Source organism: Pseudocercospora fijiensis (assembly GCF_000340215.1).
Source record: "Pseudocercospora fijiensis CIRAD86 unplaced genomic scaffold MYCFIscaffold_1, whole genome shotgun sequence".
Taxonomy (NCBI): domain Eukaryota; kingdom Fungi; phylum Ascomycota; class Dothideomycetes; order Mycosphaerellales; family Mycosphaerellaceae; genus Pseudocercospora; species Pseudocercospora fijiensis.
The window spans coordinates 5,303,747-5,323,220 of record NW_006921532.1 but is presented as its reverse complement, the minus strand read 5'-3'; the positions used below and the strand labels follow the sequence as shown (position 1 = coordinate 5,323,220).

The following is a 19,474-nucleotide window of genomic DNA, read 5'->3' as shown; positions in this document are numbered from 1 at the left end:
GAACTATTTTCGTTAGTAACTAAGGGGCGAAACTTGTCTAGCGCTCGAAGTATCTTTATCCGTAATACTTAAGTTCTGTTCGACCTACTGTCGCGTTAGAGTATTCGGATTGTAAGTACTTAGAAACCTAATTACTAATGTGCCTAGCCGAGTCGGAGATATTACTATTGTCGCTAAACTAGAAGTTATATTCTATATCGTGCGTCTCTTTAGTTAATAGCGATTAGTCGACGAAATTAAACCGTACTATAGAAGGCGACTAAATAGGGCAGAGGTACCTCTTTATATTGTAGGCATTAACGTGTCTCTATACCGAGGCAGTTGCGATAATAGCTAAATTAGATAGTTTGCTAAAGGGGGTACTACTTAGGCCGAGAACGAAAGGATAGCCTATAAGACTAGCGACGGTAGTCTACTCTTTAGCGCTACATGTCTTAGTAATATAAAACTCGTCGACGATAACAGTCGTAGCTAGTATACGAAGTAGCGGCAGTTTCGAATTAGATTTCTCCGACTGTATCTAGGACTTCTATTTCTTAGCTCGTTCGTACGTTATAAAATCTAGTACGTTAGATATTATAGTCGAGGTAGTAAGGACGATCTATTTATAGTACTATAAACAAGGGGGTACTTCTATATCCTCGTATTTAAGTAATAAGCGCACCGGGACGCCTTTTTTAAACTACTACTTATCTACAACCTTTATACCGAACACCTGTTCTAGTTCTAGCCGAGTCGGGAGCGCTATATAATCGAGATAAAGAACGTCCTCGATATATACGACCTAGTTATAGTTCTACGGACTAGCTCTATTGCGTCTCTTATCTTTCGTTAGCTTACTAGAGTCTTTTATAAGATATACGAACATAGCTCTAGGTAGTATAAAGTTATCGATCTTATATATCTAGTTTTCGGCTAGCTGCTTCGGAATATAGACAACGTAAACGCTAGGGCGGATAACCGGCTTTGTACCGCTAGCTAATACCTACGGATCGAACGCAATTTTCTTATTTAGCCGAAGTCCTAGGTTAACCGACGAATTGGATAGCCGAAAGGGATAGGCGTTAGCAGTTAATAGCCTGTTATTACTCTATACCCTCTACTATATCGAGGTTATAGCGACGTACCCTAACGTATATACCGTCTTGCCTATACCTACGTCTATACCGCTAATATAGAAGTCCGCGCTAGTAACGGAAGCTAGAAGCGTCTAGGTAATTATATAGAATTAGTAAGACTTTAACGGACGAGTCGATCTCTAATTAGGCGGAATAACGCCTATACGCGGCGAAGTCTAAGAGGGATCGAGCAGTCTAAAATCGCATATTAACTTAAAGTTCTTAGCGTCGAGATAGGAGTATACGTTACTAAACAACTGCTTCTCGACGTCGGTTTCTATATCTAAATCTATCGACTAGCTAGGTATCGCCGACGAGATCTAATCGACAAAATCTACTAACGTCTAGATCGGTAGAGAGTCGGCTTAGACTTCTACTTACGTACCTAGTAGTCGTACGGCGAGTTTAGGCTTATTCGGATCTAGTAGCGATACGATCTAACTCGGTAACGACTCGATCTATTTCTAGCGAATTCGATCTCGCTTCGAGTCGATTATATCTCCGGCCTTCTTACTATTAGTATTATCGGCTTTGCTCGGATTAATTTTTCTATTATCCTTAGTATTGTTACTAGCATTTGTCTGCGCCGGAGGTTGTGCTAGGGATAGTGCTAGTCTATTTAAAGCGTGCTATATCTTAGGTAGAGTAGAAGCAATATAGGTCTTTACCGTATACTCTATCGTATCGGGCTATACGGAACGGACGGCCGTTCGAACCGAATCGTCGAGGGCGATTAGAAGTAAAGCAGTGTTCCTATTATAACCGTTATCGCGGAGCACCTCCTTAACTGCCTTGTCGATAGCCTACTAAATCGCTGTTATATCCGCGGCGACGTCGGCTATAGCTTTTCGCGCGGCTGCCTACCGAGCTGCCTCCTACTCTTTATATATCCTCCGGAATCTATCCGCGATAAGCTGTTTATAGCGCTCGCGATCGGCGCGATCCTTACGAGCGAGTCGGTCGTCCTTAGCTTACTTAATAGCCGATTTCGTAGGCGACTACGGACCCTAACCGACATTGATTTCGGTAGGATTACCGGCTATAGAAGCACCGTACTAAGCTAGGTCGATAGTTCTAGAAGCCTTAAGTAGGGACGGTCGACGATATATAGAAGGTATCCTAGTATAGTCCATTATATTTTTGCCGACGAGGAAATCGAGTCTAGTAGAAATCCTAGTATCTAAGCTATTGTATATCTCTATAGCTAGGGAGTGGAATATCGGATTAGTCTTGTATTTAGAAAGACCTTTAGGGCCGCGAGCTAGATCGATTACTGCGAAGAATTCGTACTTCTACTATTCGGGCGATAGTAATAACTCTCGTGCGAGCTAGAGCCGTAACAAATCCTTTATACTAATATTATTAGAAGTCTTCGATTGTAGGACAGACTAATTTAGGCTAAACACGTCGTAGTCTACCGTTAAAGGTAACCGCTAGTCGACAATACTAAACTACAACGTAATCTTAGCCCGGTCCGGCTTAATAGGGCGTAGCGCGTCGGACATTACTAGATTAGTATCCTTGCTACTATACGAATCTCCTAGCGTTATTCTCTTAAACATCCGACCGGCTCTACTAGTCTTACTAGCAGAGGCAGAACTTGCTCTACGCTTAGGTATAGAGGGCGTAGTTTGTCGGGATCTATTAGTCTCGCTCTCGGATACGTCTTCCTCTTTAGTATTATTACCGGCCGGCGGGGTGAACTTGTCCCTTATAACCTTCTATGCAAGGCGGTATACTAAGTAGACTATAGACCTCTGAATTTCATTATTCGAACTATTTGCATTGTCCTACGGAAGCATTCCCCTAACGTACTACTTCGGAGCCTATTTAGGATCTTTAAAGTACTATTCGGGTATTAATAGCGCACGTCTAGGTTTAGTAGGATAGTTGAGGTTGCTAGCAATAGCGTATACTATAGCTTTCTCCTCCTTATAATGCCCCTTAACGGGCTAGCGACTCCACTTCCCCTTTAACTAGTTAAATAAAAAATGTTTCTCTAGATGTAGAAGGAGCCTTTTTATTACTAACGTAAGAAGAGGCTTGTCGATGCTATACAGGTTTAGTATAACATGTTTAGGGACGTCTTTGCTGCTATTTAAGGCTTTAATTAGTAGCTCGTTGTCCTTTAGCTAGTCCTCGACATTCGTAGAGACTACTATCTCGGTAAAGGTAGTAGGCGACGAGTTTGTAACTAGTATATAGCATTAGTATATAATAGGTTATACTAATTAGTAATACTTATATAACAGAGGTTAGGGACTATAGATCGACAACGACGTACACTATCCGAGAGTAGCAGATAAACTAATAGAGTTAGTAAAATTCGCTATACGTTAGGGTCGGCGGAGGTAAGAATAGGAGCGGAGAGCTGCTTATACCCGCCGACCCTAACGCGAGCCGTTAGAGTTACGTTATGCAACGAGTGTCTATATATACTAGCTTAACGCTAGTCGAGTACGACGGCTAAGTTATATAGTACGGCCTATATGCGAGTTAGAATAGGGCATTAGCGAAGGAAATAATATACTATACGTACGATAGGGAGGGTAAGGGGGTATATATATATAGAACAGGTGTATTAGTGCGAGTTAATAGTAAATGTTAAAGAAGGCAGTAATAAGGAAAGGTAACGACCTTAAATGCCTGCCTCGTAACCGGGTCGGTTAGCGAGTCGGGCCTAACTAGCTAATAAATCGACGAAGTAAGGCATCTAGCGCTTAAGTATATAATAGTTTAGTTACGTAACTAGTAACCGAAGTAATAAGGCTATAGATAATCGTTATAGTATAAACCCCTATACGATAGACGGTTCTAGATATAGGACTAACAAGTCGTAGTAAATATAGTACTACGTAATAAGTAATCGAAAGTTAGTAATATAAATATAAGCCTATCTATAGCAGAGTTGCGACTGCGATCGCCGGCGCGAGACGCGAGTGCTTATAAGCTACGCAATGTAGCCAAATTGACCGATCTATGTCCTTATAGTAACTAACAATTATTATACGATAGCGAGTAGACTAGACCCGCTATAGTACGAAGGTATAGGCTAGTAAGGCGGTTAGTCTTAGGACCCGAGAGCAAGGCATACAGATAGTTCGAGCTAACGATTAAGATAGTATGTTTTCTATAGATGCTACTAACTCTATCGGCGGTAAAAAGGCATATATTTAGCTATAACGAGTAGTAAACAAAGGTATAAAACGATCGAAATATTCTATAGATCGTATACTAGAGTAGTAGTCTAAGTAGGAGGCCGAATAAACGACCGTATATAAATCCGCGGCAATACAATATACTAGGCGTAAGGTTAAGAAGCGAGATAATAGATAACGTAATTTGCCGAACCCGCTGCCGAAGTTAGTAATAGAGGATATAGAAGTTGCCTAGTAGGCTTAGCACCCGATTCGATACCGAATTAGGGCCCGAGTCGGTATTAGCAAACCCCGCGACTAGAGTAGTTCTAGTTTCTACTGCTAACTAACGTCGACTTTCTACTACGCTATATATATAACTACCGCCTTCGAGAATGCTACGTACTTAACTACCTCGCGATCAATATTTAATAGGCGGTATTACCCGCGGCCTTAGCCTATCGCCGTCGATATACTACGTATTTTACGCTAGCGTCGAGAGGTCAATTTAGGAGTCTAGTTAGATTAGCAGTACGTTCCGATTACTGTTATTGCTAGAACGCCGAAGGACGCAAGGTTACCTATACGACCTAGTATTAACAGACGAGAAATACGAAGAAAAGTTCCCTAAGGCAGTAAAGCAGATCCGTACGGTAGAGGGACAGACTACGTTTAGGTGCCTAGTATATAAGATTTGTTCTAATTATCGCCGACAGACGAGACGAAAAACGGTACGCGTAACAACGCGTAGAGTCGGCGATACTAGCGATTGCGCGGAAATTGCTATATCTACGGATACTAGACTAGCGACACTAGAAGGATCTAGAGCGGTGCCGCCGTACCGCGTACTAAATAATGTGTAGCAGAGTATAGTTATAGTATAAGAGTAGAACGGGAAGGTGAAACCTATATATCGACTATATAAACTCGATTATCGCTAGCCTATAGTTAGAGGCCGCGCGTTAGTAGGAGTCGATAATATAGACCTCGAACGATTAGTTAAGATACTACGGGCAGATTGTAGTTTCGAAGCCGGCGTCGACGCCTTGTATTAGATAAGCGACTAATATAGACACGTTCGAATTAATAACGAGCGATAGTAGAGGGCTAGTCTATCCGACATATTAGGCAGAGGCCTACAGCTACGATTTGCAATCTATAAGCAAATTAAGGAGGTAGAACGAGCGTAAATGTAAACGCAGAAAAGCAAGATAAATAATTAATTTCACTAAGTCCGACATAGAAGTCCTACTCTAATAGTAATAGGTACTAATCTATTTATTAAACAGAAGGCAAGATGCCCCGACTACGATAAGCACTACGCTTTAATCTTAGACATATGCTAATATATAGTAAGTATATTACGTATAGCAGTCTTAAGCGCCGCGATCTCTTCCTTTATCTATTTAATCTCGGCCTATATTTAAGTACCCTAATCGCGCTATAGCGATAGCGGACTCGGGGTAGCGCGATAGTTAAGGAAAGGCTAAATCGGCTACGACTAGCAGTCGTCGTACTAGGGTGGATTGTATGCCTCTAGCTAATCTAGTTAGAATTGCATCTATCGAGTATAGAGCCTCTACGGTATTATTAACCTCGAATTAGCTAAATACGCCGATAGAGATAGTTCTAACTAACCCGTAATGCTGCGAGGCGGCTTCGAAGGTATATATTCGACCTAGCGGATTAGCTAACGCCGATTGATTTACCGATAAAGAATATATATCTATATATACCGTAGTAGCGACCGAGCGAGGAATAAATAGTCTAAATACGCCGATTGCTTTAGTGCAATGTTAATAGTGTTACTATATGCCGTCGGCATAGACTATAATAATTACCGCTAGACTAATAATAGCGCTAGATTAATAGTTCCCGAATCCGACTCGCGACCGAATCGGGCTAGCGTCGACAAGGTACGAAAATAGCGAACAGTCTATAGGCTACGATTATACTTTAGCGTTAGCGGGGCATATCCGATAGAACTAATAAGCGATTATAGACGGCGACTCGGGCAGTCTGTATAGGAGCAGACGATAAAACCGCAATTTAATGCCCCCCTTTTCGTAGGGTAAACAAGTACGAAGACGCGTATAGTCTAATATATACTACGTTAGATTCGCAACAATACTACTACTCGTTATAGTACACTTAGGATAGGTCGCAACTACGAAGAAGATAAATACAGAACTAAGTCGTTATCTAACTCGATAGAGTCGGATAGGGATACTAGATTCGGAGAAGAAAACGGGGAGGATACTCGTTTATATATAGCGACTAGTATTAGATCGAAATTTATAAAGGTAACGTATGCTAGAGTACGGTAATAGAGGACTAACGTAACTAGTATAAGGGCAAGAATAGCAAAGATCCGGCAAAGCTAAAACGGAAGCACGGCGACGATAGGGCGGATTAGAGCGACGATACAAAGCTATTAAAACGACGTAAGAAGCGAGACAAAGGCTTAACGACTTCTAGTAAAGAACGTTTAAATCGAAAGAAGGGCTTACTCTAGTAACTCGAAGCAAGGGAGCAAATCTTATATAACGAGACGCGTCGTAAACTATTCGCTATTACGTTAACTAGGGCCCGAGGATGTAAGACGATGTTTCCTACTACCTAAACCCTAGTATAGGTAGACGAAACAATTAAGGAGGTATATAGTAAAAACTACAATCGATTACTAGCTTTACGTACAATAGCGCTATAGCCGGGTAGCTATATACCGTCGAGAGACGTAGTCTAAGCAGTCGGTAGAGATCCCGATATAATAGTATCGAGACTAATATTAGAATAGTTGCGAGAAGCTATACGAAAGGAGCGAGGCTATATTAATACCTATATCCGATTAACCTTAACAAACTAAGCACCGATCGCAATAACCGATACTCTAAAAAGGATAGTATACGCTAAGAGGATACTCGATAACTAAATCTTCGAGTGCTACGACGAAAAACTAGTAAGACCCTCTCTAAAATAGTATAGTTACTAGATAATAGCTAACGGTCGATATATGCTACGCGCTACCTTAGTAAGCTTATATACAAATGTCTAGCGGGTATACTACTCCGGCAGGATCGGCGAGGCTAGAAGACATATATCAAATAGTACTACTATAAAGTTACCCCTTTTATAATATTGTCTACCGCTACGGTACTCGGTAGAATACTAACCGGATAGTCGATAGAGTCGCATTTAACTAAAGTTAGAGGTAAAGCGATCTAGCTAGCCCTAGATTACAAGTTAATATACTAGCCGTTCCTAGATCGGATAACTACGTAGAATGCGACGGATTAAGCTACTCGTAACCTTCGGTTGTCGAAAGCGTAGAAGATATACGTACGGTATATAGGCAGAGTATAGGATACCCCTAAATTATTAATAAATAACTTCGAGAGCGTACGTAACGACATCGATGCACTTATAGCAATCGACGTCGTTTTAGATTCCGACGATAAAGGCGGATCGATCGAGCGCTATAGTAAGAGTAGTCTGCAAGCGCCGTGTTTCTCTTACCTACTAATATAATCGATAGGTCCTAAAGCGTCTACCGGGCAACAATTAAGTAAACAACTTAAAGCCGGCGACAATGCGATAGATAGGTTAGCGGAGGCAGAGGCCCTACCTAAGAAAAACGATGTTAGACTACCTATACTATAGAGCAGTTTCTAAGCGACAGATTAGGAGCCGACGGGGGCTACTAATCCGTTTGCTTCGGTACGGGGAGGTAACGGTACAAGTGTAACCGAGACAATAGAATATAATAGAACCGAAGATAATAAATACTAAAGGTATAGATATACCGCGGTAATAGTAATAGGGAAGGATTGCGCGCTAATTACTATAAGAATAGCAGGTATTCCGACTAGTCTTATATAATAGACAAGACTTTATTCGCGGCGGTAAGTAATCGCGTTAGGGATGTATTAGGGCTAGAAGAGGGGGAGTAGATATAGTAGGCGGATATAGAGGCGGACGGCGGCAAAGTTAAGGAGATAGTATTTAACGAGGAGACGTAGGATCGAAGAATTAGGAGATATATAGTAAAAGAGAAGAAGAAGTCGAAAGGAAACAAACGAAAGAAGGTAGAGGTATATCGCTTTAATATAGCCGTAGAGGACGAATAGAATACATTCTTATTAACCGTAATAAATAGATGCCCTATATAATATAACGAAATCTATTAATACTATACGAGTCGGTCGCTAAGTCGGTACTAACTTAGTATACGTAGTAGACGTATGCAAATGCTAGTAGTTACCCGAGTATGCGTATAAACGTTAGATGTTAGTAGAAGCAACAATCGTATAATATACAGATCCGATAGAAAATGTAATTCAAATGCTAGTACTAGTATATACGACGACTCGAGCCTGACTCGATATACGAGTCGGACAGTAAAGAATAAAATTCTTACTACGAACAGATTTGCTAGAATTTCTAGATCGCGACGATCCTGTTAGACAAGATCTTTAACGTGCGATCCTAAGGATCCTAAGGATCCTAAGGATCCTAAGGATCCTAAGCGATCCTATCGATAGGATCGTCGCGATCGGTAAAAAAGTTTCCGTAACGTAGTACCGTTAGCACCGGTTGTCCTATAATCCTAGCTACGCTCTCGATAAGCTCTTTTAATAGGCCTCTAGTACTACGAGCTAGAGAGTTAGACGCATATTATATAAGTAGGTCGTACTAGCGGCCCTTCTTAGCCTATTCGTCTAGTAAACGCTCTTTCTTAAGGATGCATATATGCTACTTAATTAGCTTACAAGTAGTATATAAGGTACGAATCTTACGCTCGCCTAGCTCTAGAACAGCTATTACGCGCTTACGTAATTCGTCGTCCTTAAGGCCTTTCTTAAAGTAGGATATAGTTAACGTAAGGAGCGACCGGGCCGCCTAGCTAGATAGATTCTTATTGTCTTTACCTCCGGCCTCCCGAAGTAGCTTAGAGGTATTACTATAGTAGGCGGGCAACTTTCTATCTCCCTAGTCGAGCTCTATAATCTACGGTACTATATTTAGCTTAGATTCCTCTTCCTTTCTCTACTTCTTAACAAAAGCCTCTCTTAGTAAGTCGATGTCCTCCTCTAAGACAGTTATAGTAGACTTAAAGAGTTCCTTAACTCGGTAATTATACTTAACCTAATAGAGGACCTTCTTGCTATCGAGACAATCCTTAATCTCGTCGATAATATCTCGGGTATCGGTATATCCCTCCTTATAGATCTATTATAGAGTCGTATCGAACTAGTACTTAACGTCTTAGTTCTCGGCTACCGAAAAGATCTAACGTAGGTTCGCGAAAGTGCTAGTATTAGAGCTAATACTAGTATTAATAGCTGCTATCTTACGGAGATTAAAGGTTCCCTAGGATCGAACGAGCTTCTTTTACTTTATATAGTCGTAGACGAAGTCTTAGGCTACGGCTACGGCCGATCGCGGTATTAATAGCAAATAACTAGGTACGTTGCTTTTAAAGCCTAATAAGCTTTCTAACGGTAGTAGGCTAGGTAGGGTTATCGATAGGGAATCGGAACGTCGTAGAAGCTAGCGCGAATCTATAGTAGCTTACTATATCGGGGTGTTATAGTTAAGACCTAACTAGCTAGAGATATTATTAGAAGAGGAGAAGTCTTACTCTAAGGCTATCTTACTTCTATTACCTAGGTATCTACTACTCCCTATTCTTTGCTCTTCTTACTCTAAGCGCTCTACCTATACCTCCTTAGTTGCTCCTACTTTCCCTCTACTCTAATATCCTTACTACTCGCTCTCGTTCCCCTCTTTCTCGCCGTCGCTCTATCGATTCCTATAGAAGCCTACGTTAAGGCTAGGGTAGATTCTCGTCGATAGATTATATAACTGTAATAGTACGCTAGCGCCGGTTAATTTCGTATCCTCGTATATCTATATATATATCGTTCTGTCCTTGTACTAGTTTACGATAATAGATCGGTTAGGTGCTTATATTAATAAGTCTTAGGTAAGTGCTTTTATATAATAGGTCCTAGTTAGCGAAGGCGCTTTCTGCCGAGCTTGCTACTCGGCTTTCTGTATCGGTAGCCTAGTAGTTTAGGGTTTTGGAGTTGCGGCTTAAGTCGCGTAATATCTTCGGCTACTACTATCTAGGTTACTAGATTACTAAATATAGTACGTCGACTGTCTTTTTAGTCGCTAATCTACTATCTCCTAGCTACTAGTCTACTATCTTCTAGGTTGCTAGTCTGCTATCTCCTTAGCTGCTAGTCTGCTATCTTCTCGGTTACTAGTCTACTATCTTCTAAGCTACTAGACTTCGGTCTTCTTAGCTGCTGTTTTTTCGCGTAGGTTAGTTCTACTAGTATAGGGCTCTTACTAGCCGCAGCTCCGCTACTTCTTCCTCCTACCTATATATTATTAGTTGCTATACCTAATAGGCGGAACTATTAGTAGTCCTACCCTACGTCGGTTACTAGAAAGAGGAGTTAGATATAAAGGGGTTTAATTATAGTCTATCTACTAGAAATCTATCCTTCTATATAGTCGCCTATAATAAACGAAGATAGGAGATATTCTAGTCCCTCTACGTAACTAGCCGAAATACCGTTTGTAACTATCCTCCGCTTCCTAACAAGGTTCGGCGTCTTCGTAATTGCTACTACTTTTACCCTTGCGTAACTTAGTATAAACATTATAGCAATTTCAATCTCTACTAGAACTAATATAACTGCTTTACTCCCGCGATAGATTAACATTCGACGTAGGTCCTATATTTGCGTAGCCGCCGGTCTAGTAATGTGTCCTTAGAAATATAACAAAGGTAGATAATTATGCTCGGCTCCGACCTCGAGACTAATCTAGACTTTATAACAGTTAACTACCTCGACCGACATACCTAAGATCTCTAGCATTTTTGAGATCCCGGGAGCTTTTCCAATTACAGGTCATCTTCTAGAATTGGGCGACGATCATGCCACTGTGTGTGAAGTAAGTAGGCCGAAAGTCTTAGTCTTGCGGTCCGATTGAAGTTGACGCTATAGTGGCAGAAATACAAGAAATCCGTCTTTTAAATCCGACTGGGAAATACGCGTGCAGTTGTCATCAACAGCTTCGAGGATTGCAAACGAATGTTGATCGGAAATCAATCTGCTGTCATCGATCGTCCGAAACTCTATACTTTCCATAGACTCATTTCTTCCACTCAAGGCTTTACTATCGGGAGCAGTCCTTGGGATGAGAGTTGTAAGAATAAAAGAAAGGCTGCTGGGCAGACTCTTGGGCGGCCGGCTATGAAGGGCTATCAGGCAATGTTCGTGAGTAAATAGCTTGGAGGGGGTTTTTTTTTCTCGGGGACGACTGCATTTACTGATAGGGCCTAAACAACAAGGACCTTGAGACGTATACTCTCATCCGTGACCTTGTAAAGGATAGTAGCGGAGACTGTGGCGAAACTTATCTCAATCCTCGACCCTATCTGCAACGGTATGCACTCAATACGACTTTGACGTTATGCTATGGCATCCGTATGGATAGCGTTTGGGATGACATGTTGCGAGAAATTCTCGAAGTTGGATCGGCCATCTCGCTTTTGAGAAGTGCGAGCGAGAATATGCAGGACTAGGTGCCAAGTGAGTGAGGATGACTTGGGGATATTGCAAGAATCATGGAAAGCCTGTCTGACACTTCTCTCGCCAGTTTTGAGGTACCTGCCCAATAACGAGAAAAATCAAAGAAGCAAATCTCTTCGTGATCGGAGAGATAAGTACTTCAATGAGCTATTGGTAAGTGTCAAGAGAGGGTGCATGTATTCGACGAAACAGAATGCCAGTGATTAATCGAAAGTGACTATCTAGGACCGAGTCCGAGAAATGATCCAGCATGGGACCGACAAGCCATGTGTCTCAGCAGCGATTCTTAAGGACGAAGAGACGAAGCTGACGGGCGTGGAAGTCTCATCCATCTGTCTATCTTTGGTATCTGAAGGCTTTGAAACGATTCCTGGAACGCTGACGAGTTGTCTTGGGTCATTGGCCACGCCAGAAGGTCAAGTGTTCCAAGAACGTGCCTATGAAGACCTCAAACGCCACTATCCGAATGTTGAGGACGCGTGGAAGCAGTGTCTCGAGAGTGAGGATATTCCCTACATCAATGTGAGAGTCTCATCAAACCTGGTGATGGAGATGCTGACTGGGATGCACTGGCAGGCGATTGTGAAGGAGGCCGGGAGATTCTACACGGTCTCGTCGACGAGTCTTCCTCGCAAGGCTGCCGTCGATATTCCTTGGGATGGCGCTTTGATTCCTAAAGGGACGATGATCCTCATCAACGCCCAAGCCGGAAACCATGAAGTAGGCCACTGGGGTGCAGATGCTGCAACATTCAATCCCGAAAGATGGCTTGAGGAACTTGATCCTCCGAAAGAGAAAGCTTCAAGCGGACTACAACATCTTTCTTTCGGCGCAGGAAGTCGAGCATGCTCGGGTCAGCATATCGCGAGCAGGTCAGCATTCATAGCCCAAGCCCAAGGGCAAGCGTTGACTTGAATATACATGTACTGATTTGGAGATAGGCTGCTATACTCGGCATTAGTACGACTCCTTTCCAGCTTCAGAATTGTGGCTTCTCCTGACGAGCCACCAAATACCGATTATGTGGATTATAATGCGGTACATGCATGCGACGAACGGTCCTTACATATCAACGTAGTCGCTGACACTAGATTTCTCAGATCAAATCCGCGCTTGTGGCGATTCCTCGTGATTTCAAGGTAAGACTCATTTCAAGGGACGAAGAAGCGCTAGAGTCCTGCCTTCGGAGCGGCGAAAACAGAACGAGGGACGCTTATGCGGAGAGATCGCATGGGTCGGGTGGGCACGGGCGAAAATTGTATCAATGAATTGTCACCAACAGCAATAGCGACAGAACGTCCAAAAGAAGCGAGCTAAAACACACAGGCATCTTGATAGCCCGGCCTTCCTCTGGTGGCCCGCTCTGCGCAGCCCTGAAGCCACTTTGTTTCTTGACTGCGTGTCCTCCACAGTCAGCCTAGTCAGGTTCTGACTTCACGTGAATGAAGCGAGGTAAAGCGAAACTTTCCCAGAGAAATCTCAGCCGCTGCTAGGGACAGAGTAGATGACTAAGAGTGTGCGGTAGCTCGGGCGCTCGTTGGTAACATGGTCGTGAAAAGCCTTGTGCTCTCAGGGACGTTGTAGTCGTTCATTGTCTTCGTTCGCCGCCCTTTGAAGCGCTGACGAGCGCGAGTGGAGGTCTCTAATATGTGGATATTACGTCTTTCTCCGTTATGGCTTCCTTGGTTCGATTTGTCGGAGTAGAAGTCTTCGTCTGGCATGTGAGTCGTCGTCGCATTACCCGCGAGAGACGTGTTAGGAACGTCCTCCCAGGAGTTACCATCAGAGAGGATAGCAGAAGTTTGGTCGTCAAGGCAAGAGTCTCCGGCCGTGACTCGATCAGACCTGGGTCCGTAGCTCTTTGTAGACGGTACGGAGCGTGGTGCTGGGGAAAGTGGCGCAGAATTGTCCTGATACACGCCAACAGTCTTGCCAATGCCATCAGCAGAAACACTTTCGCTGTCTTGACTTTCGATTATGAACTCTCTCCACAGGCTCTCGTCGTTAGGAAATTGGTCATTCGCATCCTCCTTAGAAGGTATCGAGTTTGCGGTCGGCACCGAATTTGTCTTGTTCGCATATGCCTCTTGTTGATGGTCAGGCTGAACACGCTCTAAAGCTTGGATCTGTTCTTTCATCAGTCTGCGTTTCTGGAACGAGAAAGGACGAAGACGAAACGAACCTGGACACCACCATCGGCTGGGTGAATGTCGTTGCTTTGCTCGTCTTGATGTGCCGGAAAGCTTTTCAGCGGCCAGACACCAAAGTCGGACTCAGAGCCGTGAGTGCTAGACGATCTCAACACAATCACTGAGGCCTGGGTCGCGAGACTTTGCTTGACGTTCAAGGCGCGCTGCCATCTGCCCTCGTCATGTGACCGGGTGGTTATTGGTGTGTCGGAACGTGAGTCAGTGTTATGGTCTTCTGCTGTTCTAGTAATGGAAGGTATGTACATCTGCGCCTCTCCTGGATACTTTTCAGACCAGGGTTCGATCTGATCTGTTTGTTGCCATCTGTATGTGAAGGGGTCGTGCGTCATATCGACGGCTTTCGAGGCAGCGTCTGGGTCTTGATTATTTGCGAACGGCATCGTCCACGACTGTAGGGTCAAGGTTTCGTCTTGATCCAGCTCGAATGGCCGCTGATTGATAGGCAAGGAAGTCTGAGAGTCATCTCTGTAACTAGGCGTCTTCGGAGAAGGCTGGCTGAATCTGCGAATGAGTGTCTGTGCCCAACCAGCTTCAAAGCCATCTTCATCGACGCCGAGAAGCATGCTTTCTTCGGAAAGCGGCCCAGATTCGACTGAGATAGGGCGTGGACTTGTCGCAACTGGAGTCTGAAATTGACGAGAAATCTGCGTTTGAGTGGCTACAGCGTCTGTACCTACCTTGATCTGTATATCTTGAAATGGCAATGCTCCGCTCATGCGTGGTTCGAAGTGCTGCCCTTGGAACGGAGGGGTTGGAACTCGTTCATGCTGCTTGTGAAAGCCGTGCAAGTCAGGCCGGCGGTGCACTTTGCGTCGCTTGCCGATTCTGTCCTTCTCGCGGCCCTGATTGAACTTGAGCCGCACTGGCCTGGCTGCTGCTAGCCCGAGCCAGTCGCGGCGTGCCAAGAGTTTTCTTTTCTGGGCTCGCAGACTGTCTGCCTCACTGACTTCACGTGTCGGAGTCAGCGATTGGGTGTTTCTAATATATCTGCCCGAGCTGCCATGCTTGTCTCGTTCAGCAGGCGGATGTTCTGGGCGCCGAGAGGAAGTCGATGAGCGGGACATTGGGGAGCGAGTGAATTTTTCACGACGTCGCCGGCGCTGTGTAGACTGCGAACGGTGGCGGTGGCGACTGCTGTCTGATTTGCGCGTGTGCAATGGCTCCTGACGCGCATGCTCAGCGAAATGATCACGGGGTGGTGCTTTCATGAACGGGGGTGTCGAATGTGATGGCGGCGGATGTTCTGCGCAGGCGGCGGCCATCTTGGAGAAATGGGCTTTCTGTTTCCGCAGAACAGCATTCTCTTTGCCTTTTGCGAATCGTCGCCGAGTGCCGCCTGTCCAATCCATGATGCATTGTTTGACGCGCGCGTTGCACGAAAGCACGCGTGACGTTGATGCACAAAGCTCAGATGAAGTCTCGAAGCTTATTATAAATCCGGCTTTCCCTCACGCCCGTCAAGCCCGTGCAGGCAACGTCGGTCGTCCAACTCGGGACATCCTCTGCTTTCACAATCTTTCCAGCATGACAGAATGATAGTACTTCGAACGCTCTTGGGCTTGCAGGAACAGATGCTCGTGCAAATCAACTAATAGGCATGTCCCTGCCAGTACGCAGCTTCTGGCACAGACGAGCTCCGCAATGCAAGGCGCAATGCAAGGCTCAATGCCGTGGATACCTGTTCGAGCTGTAACCTGCCACGAGGCATTACAGAAGACGAGAGCAGACGACACAATTTCAAGACCGCCGATGCAACCATCATGCGCCTTTATCACGCACAAGGTCGTGGAAAACGAGCATCGCGATCACAGCCGCTCGAAGGCTGCAACACGACGTCAGGCCCATTCTGTCCTCCGACCACACATGCTCGAGCTGCGCGAGCATAGCATATGCAGGGAAGGCAACTTGCTGCGCTTACATGTGAAGAAATACTGCGAGGGCCCGCACTGCATGCAGCTCCATGCACCACGAGCACTCAATTGTTCACAAGCGTGAGTTGGCGGATATGGCGACGTAGTGGCACTGATAGCGTTCCGGAAGAAGCATTGGGTGTCTCTGAGAGCGCAACACCGTGCCACCAGGCAACGAAAAATGTCCCTGTCCCTGAACTCGTGCAGCATTGTTCGCTGTGGTTCCTGGCTCTGTGTCAGAATCAGCGGTGCAAGTGCCGGCTTGGCGATTGACCTGCTCAACGACATTCGGCCACATCTCAGGCTTGGCGCAAAACGTCATCGTGCCGCGACCAACGGCCACCTCGGACCGCGCTATCCAACGCAACAGGAATAGTCCGGAGTGTAACAACGACGGTTGAGGCAGAGGCGAACAATGGGCTGTAGGCCATGGCCGGCATGGAATATCTCTCACACATTCACATGCTTCCTGCTTCCGCTCTTGCGCCTGCTCCCGCTCCGGCTCCGCTCCGAGACCAACAACCCAGTAGTCAGCGCGGTATTTTGGCCCGAGCCTTACCCTGTGGTGCCGCCGGCCCTTCGAATAATGTCATGTCGCACGGCTGCTAATTGCGTTGCATGACCACTACAGTCTCCAGGCGGCGCTCACAGAATTTCGTAGGCGACCCACAATATCTCCAACTCTCGTTATTGGTAGTATGGGAACCGACGTCCCTGCTGGCGCTGGCGTTGACTCGCTGAACACTGCTACCGCGCCGCGCGCCAGAAGTCGGTGCGCACGCCCGCCTCCGCCTCCGTTGTTCTCATATGATGAGATGACTAGGACGCCTGTCTGCAAGTTCGACCAACTCCACACACCATCCCACAGCCTCCAGAGGTCTCCATAAATTATCTGCTCTTAAGTCGCCTTCTCCTGCCCGACCTCGACTTCTTTTCCTCTGCACAGCCTCTCGCAAACATCCAATATCTGAGGCCAGATCGATCGCCTTACACAAACTTACAACCCACCATGTCTGCCTCCTCTCCGGTCCCGAGGCCTTCAAGGCCCTCAAGGACTCTTCGCAGAGTCAGCTCCAGCGAGATCACTCTCAGCACGTTGAACCTGCGCTCTCCAACCGTAGTCGTTCCACCCAAGCACTTGATGGCACCCAGTGACGCCCACGAAACCGCCGCGGCAATGGAATTGGCCAGGCATGAACTTGAAGATGCCACCTCACCTCTATCGTCTCCATCGACACCACCGGTCACCTCTGTGACGGACAAGTTTGCCTTTGCCTTTGATATCGATGGTGTCCTGATCCGTGGTGGTCGGCCAATTCCAGAAGCTATTGAGGCCATGAAAGTCCTTAACGGCGAAAACGAATATGGTGTCAAGGTTCCCTACATTTTCGTCACTAACGGGGGCGGCAAGTCTGAACAAGAACGATGTGTTCAGCTCAGCAAGCAACTCGACATCGAAGTCTCGCCTGGCCAATTCATCTGCGGACACACGCCGATGAGAGAGATGGCCGAGAAGTACAAGACTGTACTTGTCGTTGGAGGTGAAGGAGAGAAATGCAGGCAGGTTGCCGAAAGCTATGGGTTCAAGGACGTCGTCACCCCGGGCGACATCATCAAATACGATCCAGACACGACTCCGTTCCGCAAGCTCACCGAAGACGAGCTGGAGAATTCGAAATCCAGGAACTTCGCAGAGACCAAGATCGAGGCCATTTTCGTCTTTGCTGACAGCAGAGATTGGGCTGGAGACCAACAGATCATCTTGGATCTACTCATGTCCAAGGGTGGCTATCTTGGCACGCGCTCCGAGACTTTTGACGAGGGCCCGCCAGTATTCTTCTCTCACAATGATGTCGTATGGTCTGCATCTCACGATCTCACCCGTCTTGGCATGGGGGCGCTTCGTCTTTCCCTCGAGGCCATGTTCAAGGCTGTGACTGGCAAGGAGCTGAACACGACCGCGTTTGGCAAGCCACAAATCGGAACTTTCCAGTTCGCCACGAGACTGCTCCAGCAATGGCGTCGAGATACCCATGGCATCGATGCGCCCCCCGAGACCGTCTACTTTGTTGGCGATACACCCGAGTCAGACATTCGCGGAACAAACGAGTTCAACAAGCAATCTGAAAGTCTCTGGTACTCTATTCTTGTGAAGACTGGCGTCTACCAGCCGGGCACCAAGCCCAAGTTTGAGCCCAAGGCTACGGTCGAAAACGTCCTCGAAGCTGTCTTGCACGGCATCGAGCGTGAACAAGCTCGTGAGCAGAAGCGAGCATTCAAGGATGCTCTCGACGCGACCGAGGATAGACTGAAGGGTACTACTGCTTTGGATTCACGCCCGGACTCACCCCTGGACGAGCAGAAGAATCCATAAGAGTCTTTGGATGCGGCGGCACAAACCATCCAGCACGGATCCTGGGCTTCTACTGCAACAACAAGATCGAATGATTTAGGGATATGATTATGGCGTTCTGCATTAGTCACGGCGCAACGGAATTCCGAGATTCTTTGATACCAATGATACCCGCCTCACGATGAAGGCGGAACATTCGAAACTCGATAAAATGATAGAGGAAGATGAAGATGATAATAGAGTTGTTAGAGATGAGAGTAAGCAGATGGGAAGTTTGAAACTCGTCCATTGTGCTCCATGCTTAGTTTGCTACAATTTTTTTACCTACTGGGAGGACCTTCGGTTACGGCTGGTATGCGAAAAGTCCCTGCGGCAAATGTGTTACACTGTCCCTCCACTTCTCGGTCTCATTGCAATCGTGGCAATCGATGAAACATCATCATAAGTTACTCTGCTTGAAAATTTCCGCCGACCTTGCCGATCCCTTCTCGAGGTAGAACCTAGAGATAAGTTGCTCTCCTCTCTCTTCTACCTTGCTTTTGCCGTTCAAGTTCCGAATACTCTCCATTCCATAACCTTGGCATAGGTTGATCGTGTACGAAGACCCTGAAGCATGGGCCCATGTCCACTATGACGCACTTTCCGTCGTGTAGAATAACGAGGCGCCTGCCGGAGCGCTGACATGAAATTACATAAGCACAGAATTCGGCACGAGCAATTGATGCTTTCGGCCTCGCAAGTCAGAAATCCACTATGATGATGAGACCAAAGTCCTCTCCTCGTAAAGGGTGCGAAGCTGACAGGCAGACCACCGACGCAACGCCGCCGCCGCGGCGCATTTGTGGTGGACCGCTAGAACTTGGCTTGAGACAAGCATCAGCCATTTGATTACAGTAGTTTGGAACAAGTGGGACCCTCTGACGAACACCGAAACGCAGGTAAACGACCACGTGGAGAAAGACTGGGTCCAATAACTCCGCGTCCCGAGTCCCTGACGTTCAACTGCCTACCCCATCTGGAGAACTCTAGCACGATGCAGCATATCCACTTGGTCACAGTCCGAGGAGCTCACATGCGGTTGGAAGTGGGGGGAGTCGGGACATCCAGGAGGTGACCACGGACGATCTCATCTTGTG

General features: G+C 45.9%; 3 protein-coding genes across 3 annotated transcripts; 2 read left to right on the top strand and 1 right to left on the bottom strand.

The window, feature by feature from the left end:
* Positions 1-8,996: 8,996 nt before the first annotated feature.
* MYCFIDRAFT_185117 (uncharacterized protein) lies at positions 8,997-13,133 on the top strand (the record flags this gene model as incomplete). The annotated part of the gene is made up of 9 exons (XM_007923272.1): positions 8,997-9,038; positions 11,111-11,228; positions 11,333-11,550; positions 11,625-11,832; positions 11,933-12,018; positions 12,091-12,387; positions 12,442-12,737; positions 12,807-12,903; positions 12,966-13,133. 9 exons carry the CDS (start codon positions 8,997-8,999, stop codon positions 13,131-13,133), a joined length of 1,530 nt encoding a protein of 509 aa, XP_007921463.1.
* A 1,464-nt stretch (positions 13,134-14,597) lies between these two features.
* On the bottom strand, positions 14,598-15,369 carry MYCFIDRAFT_181247 (uncharacterized protein). The gene has a single exon (XM_007923271.1). It carries the CDS (start codon positions 15,247-15,249, stop codon positions 15,037-15,039), a length of 213 nt encoding a protein of 70 aa, XP_007921462.1. The 5' UTR covers positions 15,250-15,369; the 3' UTR covers positions 14,598-15,036.
* Positions 15,370-16,852: 1,483 nt separating this feature from the next.
* MYCFIDRAFT_55403 (uncharacterized protein) lies at positions 16,853-18,631 on the top strand. Its single transcript, XM_007921959.1, has one exon. It carries the CDS (start codon positions 16,995-16,997, stop codon positions 18,357-18,359), a length of 1,365 nt encoding a protein of 454 aa, XP_007920150.1. The 5' UTR covers positions 16,853-16,994; the 3' UTR covers positions 18,360-18,631.
* Positions 18,632-19,474: the final 843 nt, after the last annotated feature.